This window comes from Schistocerca nitens, chromosome 5, assembly GCF_023898315.1.
Source record: "Schistocerca nitens isolate TAMUIC-IGC-003100 chromosome 5, iqSchNite1.1, whole genome shotgun sequence".
NCBI classification, from domain to species: domain Eukaryota; kingdom Metazoa; phylum Arthropoda; class Insecta; order Orthoptera; family Acrididae; genus Schistocerca; species Schistocerca nitens.
Window position 1 is genome coordinate 280477704 of NC_064618.1, and position 12671 is coordinate 280490374.

Sequence of the window (12671 nt, forward strand, 5' to 3'; positions counted from 1 at the left end):
CAGACATGCAAGGAATTAAATACATAACCCAGCTGTTGGACACCTATATTACCTTTACCATTACATAGAATACTTTTTATCTCAGTTGATGGAAGTGAAATTTACTTAAGCTATCATCATTCATCACAAAGAAATTTGATGCTTAAAACTCTGGTCCCCTCGAACACTTTCAGACAAAGACAGTCTTGGCAAAAAATTACAACATCTACAAACAGCGATCCAAACAAATGGATTCAGTTGAGGAAAAATGCAAGGAACATCAACACAGCAAATCAGCTGTCACACAAATGAAATACAATGAGATCAAGTCTATGGGACAGCATAATTAAGAAATTCGTCAAAATAAACATTTCAGAAAATGTAATAACAGGGGCAGAAGTTTCAGTGTAAATAATGTGAGGAGTCCAGCACTTGATTTTGTAAAATCTTGCTAGCCATCAAATTCACCAGAGCAGGAAAATGCCGAGAGAATTTGTGTTTCATGTAATATCGGTCAGAAAAACAATAAGCACAGAGGGCTTAGGGAGCACAGGGAATTGAACTCTGCTATAAATAGTGGCACGAGACCAACAACAGTTCACAGTCTGGTTGGAGTTCAGGCAGTGAACACACAAAACAGCAAAACTCGCAGCACCTGAAAAAGACAGCTAGGTCAGTCATCAAAATATTGTGCATAGAATGGAAACTACATCTCGGCAGAACACCCGGTAGTACAACATTAATTAACTAATCAGACCATCAGTCAAGTAGTGAATGCACTCTTATCACTATAGTATCTATAATTTCCAGTTTATGAATAGGTGATGGTACTGAATAAGTTTTATTGAACAGGAACAAATGGTTTTAGCATTTTAGTGAACTGAATTACAACAGCACTAAGTAAATTAATGGTTGAGATGACACAGTACATGGAGGGGGGAAAAAACAGACACACACACAATCACACACAGAGAGAGAGAGAGAGAGAGAGAGAGAGAGAGAGAGAGAGTAGAAATACAATCATGGGATGAATTATTACTTCACTCAGCTTCGTAGGGAGCTGTGTAAACAGAGGTCAAAAATGAATTGGGCTTTACAAAGCAAGAAAGCAAATACTGTATTGTCAATGAAGAGAAGAGAAGAGAAAACAAAATACTACATAACCGACAAAATGTCAAATTTGTGTTTTTCAGTCAGTTGATATCCTTGACTCTCAGTGAAACTGTTCTGGCCAGGCAGGATTCTGAATTTTTAATTACTCACAAAGAAAATTAACTAAAATAATAACACATACGTGATACATATAACACATATGTGGTACATATACATGGAAATACTGTATAACAGCAAAAGAAAGAAGTAAGAATAACTATAGTGTTTTGGGTGTAGTAAACAATACCACATAAATGCAAAAGCATGTGCAGCCATAACACAATATTACTGTTTAATACTGGACATATCCCTCCCAGTGTTCGAAAGTGGTTCCTTGGTTGTAGCTTCAGTTCATTAAAATACAGCGTTTCACAAGACAGTTTTTTTTATTGGGGAAGAAATAGTATCTTGGCTGAACTTAGCATGTAAAAGCAGATATTCCTTCTTAGAGTGATTGACAGCAGTAAGAAATTTTCATCATTTACCTCACATTAACAGCAAACCATTAAGGCTATGAAACTTAATAGTACCACAGCTCCTTTATTGTGTGATATAAATCAGAACACCAAGCTTTGCTCATTTTATGTTTTAGTCATTCCTGGCATGGATTTTTAGAATATCCACTTAATTGTAGGTGAGAACAGTAGTAACTGTGAAAGTTACACGGATGGAAGAAGAATTAATTTCATCTACAGGGTTCTCAGTCATTTTTCCTCGACCATCTAATGACACAGATAATTTTTCTTGTGATTATTATTAATAATAATAGTACTGATATCATTGTTATTATAAATACATGAATTTGAGCTTCAACTTTGATCTTCTTAACTTGATTTACAAATATTTTTTTACCTAGAAACTTAGGCAGCTGTATCCAAGAATGCTCAAAATGATACAGCAGTCACAGTTGCCACTGGGGACAACAGTACCACTTCACATTCATCGCTACACAATTGCATCTGATTGTTTACCAGGAAATTCAAGTAACTTATTGAAAGATTACGGAAGCAAAGAAGTTGAAACAGGAGGCCAGGAATTTTATGGCAACTTAAGCAGTGATGGGAAAAATAGCCAATAAAATTCTGAGAACATACTGGATATAAAAAAAGAGTTGAAGTGGCAAAACTTAGGTCTGACACATAGTTTGAAGTTGTGTCAGAAATCCTTTGTAAGGAAGGCCTTCAGTTTTCTGCTAGTGATAGGTAGGCATTGTTTGAATGATTCTGGAAAATTATGTCATGGCACCAGGGAAAGACATACGTAATCAATTTTGTGGACAAAATTTCAAACAAACGTCCATGGAAGATCAGTGGCAAATCCAGGAGAAAAGGCACGCAGGTTTATGACTTGAGAAAAAGAGGTGGAAAAACAAAGTGTGCAAAAAGATATTTCTCAATACCCTTGAGATTTGGGATTAAAGAATGGACTGTTCAGTATTGGCTTTTAATTCCACACATGGGATGACCCGAAGAGAACCTGCATAAAAGAATACTGGCTTCTGAAACAGCCCTCACATTACTGCAGGAAATGCTCCTCCAAGCTGTACCCTGAGCCTATTCTATAATGCAAACAACAACTGTATGCAGAATGAGATTTTCACTCTGCAGCGGAGTGTGCACTGATATGAAACTTCCTGGCAGATTAAAACTGTGTGCTGGACCGAGATTCAAACTCGGGACCTTTGCCTTTCGCGGGCAAGTGCTCTACCAACTGAACTACCCAAACACAACTCACGACCCGCCCTCACAGCACAGGAGACGAGGTACTGGTAGAACTGAAGCTGTGAGGACAGGTCGTGAGTTGTGCTTGGGTAGCTCAGTTGGTAGAGCACTTGCCCGTGAAATGCAAAGGTCCCAAGTTCGAGTCTTGGTCCGGCACACAGTTGTAATCTGCCAGGAAGTTTCAACATCTGTATGGATTCTAAAAGGAAAAATATAATATGGAGAAGGTTCCACCATTAAGTTGGACCACATCTGACTTGGTTTTCAAAGAGGGTAATCTTCGATTATTTTCTTCCAAGAAAGCCCAGCATGACTTTCATTCTAATTACAGGCTCAGAGACTTGAGCAAAGACATGTGGAAGCAGCATATAGAAAAGAAAGAGCAGCCACGGCTGCAAAAAGATCCCCAGTGGAAGCTGTGCTCAGAATACAACATTGACTTACAGGCCATGAAATTAGCTCCATTTTAACATGCAAGTGCAGTTTATCATAAAACAAAATCGGCTGTTCACAACTTTACAATGTAATAGGTTGCATCAAGTTTTGTCTTGTGTATAGTGGGCACACTGTTCAAAACGATTAATGAAAATCTCACCAAAGTCTTTATATTCTGGTGGCTGCACATTTCAGAATGGAAGTGTGATATTATCATATGCTCTCTTAAGATTAACTATTGATACATAAGTTTTGATTAGACAAAAGTTTTTGGAGTAAGGTCACACTCAGATGGAATGTAACTCAGTTCACAGTGGCATCAAGTGCAAGATGAAAGGACACGAAGTTACACTTCCTAGCAAATATGCCTTGGTATCTGAAGAGGCGAGATGGAAGCCTTGACCCTTCGAAGTCCCTTACCGAGATTCACCAACTACGCAGAGAAAAGTTTCTGGCTGTATGACTCAATTAGGCCTGAAAGAATTGTAAAAAATGAGCCTACAGTTACAGACCTGAGGGTGTTGCAGGACCATCCAAATGGTGTTATTTACTACACATACACTTTTAATGATGTGTGCTGGGAAATACCAAGACGTCTGAGGGAAATTCTTGGACATGTTGGCTTCCTGAGACTATACAAAGAAGACTGAAAATCCAGAAAGCCAAATGAGATCAACATCGTTAAATCATTCTTCCTAAGGATTGTCACAGCTATTAAGACAATATTCCTACGAATTTTCAACATCTCGAATGTTACTGTTTCAGGAGTAATAAATGTTACTGTTTCAGGAGTAATAAATGTTACTGTTTCAGGAGTAATAGTGCAGCGTAGTTGCTGCTTGAATGATGACTGGCACATGAAGATATGAACAAACAGTACAAAACTACATTATAACATCAAAAGTATCCTGACACATGGCTGAAAATGACTTACAAGTTTGTAGTGCCCTCCATCAGTAATGCTGGAATTCAATATGGTGTTGATCCACCCTCAGCCTTGATGACAGCTTCCACTCTCACAGGCATACGTTCAATCAGGTGCTGGAAGGTTCCTTGGGGAATGGCAGACCATTCTTCATCGAGTGTTGCACTGAGGAAAGGTATCGATGTCGCTCGGTGAGGCCTGGCACGAAGTCAGCGTTCCAAAATATCCCATAGGTGTTCTATAGGATTCAGGTCAGGACTCTTTGCAGGCCAGCTCATTGCAGGGATGTTACTATTGTGTAACCACTCTGTCACAGGCTGTGCATTATGAACAGGTGCTCGATCATGTTGAAAGATGCAATCACCCTCCCCGAATTGCTCTTCAACAGTGGGAAGCAAGGAGGTGCTTAAAACATCAATGTAGGCCTCTACTGTGATAGTTCCATGCAAAACAAGGATTACAAGCCCCCTCCATGAAACACACGACAACACCATAACACCACCGTCTCCGAATTTTACTGTTGGCACTATACACACTGGTAGATGACGTTCACTGGGCATTTGCCATATCCACACCTTGCCATTGGATCACCACATTGTGTACTGTGATTCATCACTCCATACAATCTTTTTCCACTGCTCAGTCATAAAATGCTTATGCTCCTTACAGCAAGCAAGGCATCGTTTGGCATTTACTGGGCGATGTGTGGATTACAAGCAGCTGCTCGACCATGAAATCCAAGTATTCTCACCTCCCATCTAACTGTCATAGTACTTGCAGTGAATCCTGAGCAGTTTGGAATTCCTGTGTGATGATCTGGATAAATGTTTGTCTACTACACATTACAACCCTCTCCAACTGTCCACGGTCTCTCTCAATCAACAGACAAGGTCAGCCTGTAGGCTTTTGTGCTATATGTGTCCCTTCACGTTTCCACTTCACTATCACATTGGAAACAGTGGGCCTAGGGATGTTTAGGAGTGTGGAAATCTCACATACAGATGTATGACACAAGTGACTCCCAATCACCTGACCACATTCGAAGTTCGTGAGTTCTGCAGGGCACCCCATTCTGCTCTCTCACAGTGTCTAATGACTACTGAGGTCACTGACATGGAGTACCTGGTAGTAGGTGGCAGCACAATACACCTAATATGAAAAAGTATGGTTTTGCGTGTGTCCGGATACTTCTGATCACATAGTGTATGTGAGCGATGTGTGTACCTGAAGTTGTTTCTGTGCAGACTTCCAACAAATGCAAAAGCCAGGCATTTTCAGTCTCTACAAACATTACACATGGGTCTTCTGCATTAATGTAACTCTTTGCATAAATATGTATCCTGCATCATCACCGTAGCTGGGTTTCCATATTAAAATGGGAACTTTCTTCATGTAAACTTTTAAAAACATGTCCTTTATATGAGCAACCTTCTACATTAAAGGGGTACATTCTCTCTCTCTCTCTCTCTCCCTCCCCCCCCCCTCTCTCTCTCTCTCTCTCTCTCTCCCTCCCTCCCTCCCTCCCCCCCCCCCCCCCCCCGTCTTCTCTTCTGCATGTTTTCTCTTTTATGAGACTGATATGCTCTCATTCAATTTAGAACAAAACAGGACATGCAGATGAAAATACAGAATGAGTGTTAGTCATGTCAAATATGACACCATGATTATTACAGTATAAGCATACCATTCCTCTTGGGTAAATATGACAGATGAAATTTACATACATTTGCAAGTGGATTGTGTTTTGTTATAACTGCACCATAAATATTTCTCTAGATGATTTTATCCTACACAGAAGCCTTCAGCCTTTCTATATCTGGTCATAAAACATGTCACATCTGTGACCTAAGTTTGTCTTGCACTAAGCCAGCTCTCATCTCAGTAATGACTTCCGATTCCTCATTAAATTACGGAAAACTTGTAATCATTTTTAATGATAGTCTTAACACTGAATGAAACTGGCCACTGAATGTATAAAACTGAGTTTTTGGAATCATTAATGAGAGGGGTTGATCATGCATGGTGATGGTTAAGGTGTCATGTTTCTCTTCACTATATCAATCCTGTCATGGATTATCTCCATATAACTGACTAAATATCGCCTGAACAACTAATTACCAAATCCATTCATTGTGAGCACAGCAGTATCTGTTCTTACACCAGTTGTTTACAATGTTACGCACTTGTTGGGAGTTGGCCTCACTTACAAATCTGTACTTATTATCAAAAAGATTTGATTAAGATTCAAGTGAGGAAGTGAGTCAGATTTCGAGGTTTGTTGAGTAGATGGCTGTGATGGTTAGCGGCCTCGACATGACCAAGTGGTCTTTCAGCAGCCAATCCCATGCAGATACATAGTGAACTGTTCAAGAAACAACTGTCCATTTACTGGAACAGTGTGCAGGAATTGGTGTTCTATAGGTCTTGAACTTTGGAATGAGTAGAGTAGCCCGAGGGTTGATACCTGACTGTCTTGCAAACTTCCCACACTAATGCTGGCTGCTACCAGTCTTTCCCTCTCAGAGGCCTAAAACTTGTTGCTACATTCTCAACACTTTCAGTTCCCAAAAAGCTTTGATCCCAGTTGAGCGAGCTATAATTGGACCGCTCTTAATGACGTACATTCCTGATCCTTTCCATCAAAACAAAGTTATCCTGCCTAAGCCCCATTGGTCATGTACAGATATCTTGGTAATTTACAATGTTAACAGTAAGAAAATTTGATACAAAATTTGAATAGCTGAACTACAATAGTTTGTTTGAAACTTTTACTGTGTAAAACAGAACAAAGCCCTGAAGTTTGGGCATAACCTGAACAATAAATGCAAACTCTTCAAAGTATTCACTCCACGTCTGTTGACTGAACAATTTTCACAACTTAAAATTTAAAACATTCTCACATTAGTGAGAAATACTTATGCTACATAACATGTATTTTATGTTTTAAAATTATGATTACCCCAGATACAAACGTATTGCCAGTCTCAGAGGGAGCAAGATCAATGGCCATTACATCTCCATTGTGACCATGGAAATTTTGCAGCAACTGTCCTGATTCCACATCCCACAGCGCACATGTAGAATCTCCACTCCCTGTCAGGATCTGCAAATTCAAAATGGAACACTGTGATATTCTATTTTGGCCATGGAAATAAGATGGACATTAACTTAGGGCATAGTTTCTCCTTATTACAAGTACCAATAATATGGAGTAATATAAGTTCTGTATCATCATGAAAAGTATTTGATTTGTAATGTTTAGTACACTCATGCATAGAAATTACACCTGTTAAACCATTTGTTTCATATTGTAAGTGTTTACTAAATTTGGAACATATGACAGAAAGTGAAACCATCCATCTGAGTTGAGAAGTGTGATATCTCTAAGACACTGCTGCTACTGTGCAGAGATCTTGGTCCAACCACCACAGAATATGCATACAGTTAATCAAGACACCTCAAGGAACCATGGTACTTAAAACTGACCAAGGTCATAATTGTGAAGTAATACTGAACATCCCTAGAAGAGAAGAGATGCATTGTTCTTTCACATCATGTATAAGAAGTACCCACATTGTTTCTGAATGGACGTAAACGTAGGAAGACGCCATAAGTTATACTGAAGCGGTGATGTGTAGTAGCAAACAGCATTTTTTTCATATCAGCTTATTTGTGGCTGGATTCTGAGTCTGTTTCGTGAGATAAGCGAATACAGTAACCAGATTACACCTGAAGTGCAGGAGATTATTTTTGTTTTGGTAGGGTCTACGTGACACAAGTAAGTAGGAAAGACTTTTTTTTTATTTTTTTCCTAACACTTATTGAGGTAAAGACTGATAGGAAGGAAGTAGGACTTTTAATGGGATCAGAAATAAATTAATTAAAAACAAATCCTGACCATTTGTGAGGCCATGACAACAAATTTCTGACAAGATGCAATTATAATTTCTTCAGTGCTGGCAAATTAGTAGTGCTGATGGAGACAAAAATTTCAAGCATTTACAGCAGAAAATCTCTCAGAGTCGTCTTAACCACAGAGATCGTGTTCCTAAGTGGTGGATCAGGCAATGCGCATCAGCAGCTCCAAATCGTTGAAGGGAAGGAATGAAATTAAATATCTCCCGCAGACCAAAAAGTCCACAGAGAAAAATGTGATAGAAAATCCAGCTGTCATTGGCCTATCAGGCCACTAATGGCTAAAAAACATGCTTTCAAAGATGGGAAATAGTGGACATAATGCAAGCATACCCCGCAATTCTCAAGATTTGGTACAATGAACATACAAACGCTGACAGGGAAGGTGGCTATTTGTGGAAGTGATGAGTGGAAGGAGACTTGAAATTCTAAGATTGTCAGAAACCAGGTGGAAGGTTAGAGGAGGTAGGGAATTTAGGAATGAATATAGGTTGTGCTGGAATAGGCATGAGGTAGAAGGAAGACATCGACTGGTAGTACTGATAAGAGGAAGATTAAAAGAGGAGGTGAAGGGAATAAGAGACAGGATAATGATGGTCAGAGTGGAACTGCAAGGAAAGGACATGGAAATTCTCCTCATATAAGCACCATAAGATGCATGCTCCATTAAGGAGAAGGATGACTTTGAAGAGAAAATGTGGAGACAATTAATCAGAGAGAAGATCATGGTATTGGGAGACATAAATATATGGAAAGACAAAAGCCTGGTTTAAGAAGAGGGAAAGTCCTAATGTAATGTGATACACCATGATTTCCCAAGTAAATCTGTGATATGCTACACAATATGCGACCAGGACACAAACAGAACAGTCACAGATGTCAAGGTAATACATTCCGAAGCCTTATATAGTGATAACTATCTTTTTGTAGTGATTATTTGAGAGATTAAAGAGGAAAAATGGGCAGAAAGAAGGGTAAGAGTGTGGAAGCTGAAAGGAAAGAACTGCTAACAAGACCTTCATTGGTTGCAGAGAAATAGGAGGGGGGAGAGGGGGGGGGGCTGGAAGTGGCAGAAAATACGAGGGTTAGAACTTAAATAGAGGCAACTATTTATTCACAACTGATACAAAAGAGTTACATGTTTGCACCTGTTACTGTCCTTCAAAGTAGTTGGGTCATTCCATGTCAAGTCACCCAGGCCTTGACACCAACCATGTCAGATTTTGATGAAACTTGGTACAATTACTTCTTTTATCATCCTGAAAGCACTTGTAAAATTTTTTTGCTCTATGTCTTATAGTTTTTTTTATAAATTTTTAAAGTTTTTAGATTTGGCATTGTTTCAGCAGTCGGAAATCATAACTTAAACGTGTACTCACAACTAAAAAAAATTGTATATTAAAGAATACTCAAGATATCAGTATGAAATTTTGGAATACGTTTGTGTATTATATCTAAAAGTTAAAAAAAATTACCATAAAGATATATTAAAATCTTTAAAATGAAAAAAAAAATTACAAGTTTTTTATTTTTTATTTTTTTTTTAGCTAACGGATGTTTAGTTTTACAAAAACTGCAATATCTAGTGTCTCAGACCTGATAGAAAGCTCAAATTTGTTTTAAAATACTCTTAATTGTATAGGCTATTAGATAAAAGAAAAATTATGTTGGCTTTTTAACCTGTTTGATAGTTAACTAATTTTTAAAATAATATTATTTATATTTTAAAAATAAAAAGTATCAAGTGACTTAGACACCGAAAATAAGTTTTTGTCTTCTTGGAGTAACAATGTACGGTTGGATTTTGTTTTGTTACTCCTGTGTTTTGAAGTAAAAAATTTTTACAGTGTTAAATAGTGCTTGGGTAGTATTTTATTAAGTTTATTCGAACTTTCAGTAAGTACTGTTACTTAGTTTACAGAGATTCTTTTCCAATATCCTATAAAATTAACCAGAACAGTAATCAGACCAAAAGTGAAATCAGTATGTCAGATATTCAAACCTGTAAGGTAGGGTTATTTAAAAAATCTGACTGTTTCCAAACAACCTACACACCTTCAAAAAAGTTACAACCAGTATCTGAATTGAGTGAGGAAGAAAAAGATTTGATCCACTTACGATCAGGAATTAATCTGTGTGAATTTAAGAATATATGTTCACACCACAGCTACTACTTTTTAAATGTTTTTGAAAAGTATCAAACAACATGTGTAGACCCACTAAAAAAAACACAAAGAGCCCATCAAAAAATCTTTGAGAAGTGTAGGCTTGGATCTTTCTAAACAATTACTGACAAAAAATATTAGCATAAAACCTGGCCAAAAGCTTTGCTCAACATGTCGTAACTTTTGTGAGGAAAAATTAAGAGTTGAAGTCAATGAAAGTGAAACAGATGATGAAGTCATGGTTGAATTAGAATCATTTGAATCCAGAAATGAATCCCTTGTACAAACAAACATTGCTCTTGATAATTTAGGTTTAACACTGATAAAGCTTCATGGCTTGTCAGAACAAAGTAAAGGGTCTTATTTTAAAAGGAGCGTTAGCAGTATTGAAAAGACTGCAAAAAAGGCGGTTTCAAAAGCATTAAAATATGATGCACCAAGTTCTGATGATGATGAAGAAGATACAAGTGTGGTTGAGGAAGCAAAGGATTTTGATGTAATGATTTCTCTTATGAAAGAGAAGATTTCATCTGTTGGGAGGTGTAGAAAAATCCAGATTCTGACCTTGGCTCCAGATTCTTGGAGTCGGAATAAAGTGATGAAAGAATTTAATGTAAGTGAGTACATGGTGCGACAAGCTAGAAAGCTAAAATCTGAAAAGGGTATTTTGGAAACTCCTGGTCCAAAAAAAGGTAAAACTCTTTCTGAAAATACAGTAAGACTTGTAACAGATTTTTATGAAAAGGAGGAAAGTTCCAGAGTGCTACCTGGAACAAAAGACAAAGTAAGTGTTCAAAAAATGTGTACATGCAAAAAAGACTCATTTTGTGTAACTTGAGAGAACTCTATTATTCTTTCAAATGGGAGAATCCCGAGGTAGAAGTAGGATTTTCAAAATTTTGTTTCTTGAGACCTAAATGGTGTATCCTTGCTGGTACTGCAGGCACACATACTGTATGTGTATGCAGTATCCACCAGAATGTTAAACTATTACTGGATGCTGTGAAAATTGAAGAAACTTATAAAGACCTAATTAAGATGCTTGTGTGCAACACGGAAAACCAAAACTGCATGCTACATCATTGCGACAGCTGTCCTGCAAATACTGCACTGAGTACTTAACTGAAAAACTAAGTAAACATTATGATTTAGAAGAAGAAATTGTAATCAGTCAGTGGGTTAACACAGACAGGGCAGAAATGATCAAACAGTCTATCAGTGTTGAAGACTACATTTCTTTATTGGTTAGGTCATTGGAAAAGCTCACCCCGCACTCGTTTATAGCAAAATCCCAATCAGCAGCCTTTAAAAGATTGAAAGAAGACCCACCACCCAAAACAGCAATTATTGTGATGGATTTCAGTGAAAATTATTCCTTTGTTATACAAAATGAGATCCAAAGTTACCACTGGAATAGAGGTGGTTGTACTCTACACCCAGTTGGAGTTTTTCTAAGAAATGAGGAAAACAATGTTTTTGTTTCCAACCACTGTTTTATTAGTGATGACCAAGAACATGACACTGGTTTTGTTAACTTTGTACAAAAAGAAATTACAAAGTGGCTGTCATTACATCATACTGACATTGACTCAGTTCACTACTTTACAGATGGTTGTGCTGGGCAGTACAAAAATAGAAACAGTTTTAAAAATTTGACTGAACACTTAAGAGACTTTAATTTGAAGGCCCAACACTCTTTTTTTTGCAACAAGTCATGGGAAGTCAATTTGTGATGGCCTAGGAGGAACTATTAAAAGAATTTTAAGGAAAGCCAGTCTACAGCTTTCAGACGAAGAACAAATAATGACAGCAATCGATGTGTACAAGGTTTGTGAAAAAAATATTGAAAACATTCATTTTCATGTTATTGACAAAAAAGAAGCTAATTTGCTACGGTTAAAACCAGAAAAACGTTTTTCAGCAACCCGAACCATTCCTGGAACAAGAAGTTTTCATAACTTCAAACCACTTCCAACAAACAACCTTGAAATTAGAAGGACTACAGATAGTGTAAAACCCTCCTTAGTCTTTTCTTTCCATTCTTCTTCTGATTGGGTTCGTGTTGAACCATCCATAAATAGCTATGTGGCTGCAAATTATGATGGTAACTGGTACTTTGGACTGGTAAAAACAATATTCAATGATTAAGAAGATGCAGAAATTCTGTTTCTACATCCTTCAGGACCAGCTGCATCATTTTATTGGCCTGAAAGAGATTCTTGCATAGTGCCTTTGGAGCACATAGTCTGTGTAGTAGACGCACCTCAATCAAGCGGCACTGGAAGAATGTATTACTTCAAAAAATACTGTATCAAAAGAACTGAAAGCTCTTGGATGAAGTGGAAAAACAGTTTGAATCAGCATTAATGTTTATTAAAA

General features: G+C 37.6%; 1 protein-coding gene across 3 annotated transcripts in view; it reads right to left on the minus strand.

Moving 5' to 3' along the window:
* The window catches only part of LOC126259405 (guanine nucleotide-binding protein subunit beta-5), a 179679-nt gene that overhangs the window by 13777 nt on the left and 153231 nt on the right, over positions 1-12671 (minus strand). For all 3 annotated transcript variants that reach the window (XM_049956181.1, XM_049956180.1, XM_049956179.1), the window contains one exon: positions 7172-7315. In XM_049956181.1, coding sequence (XP_049812138.1) covers positions 7172-7315 — 144 coding nt within the window. The remainder of the gene's footprint in view (positions 1-7171; positions 7316-12671) is intronic.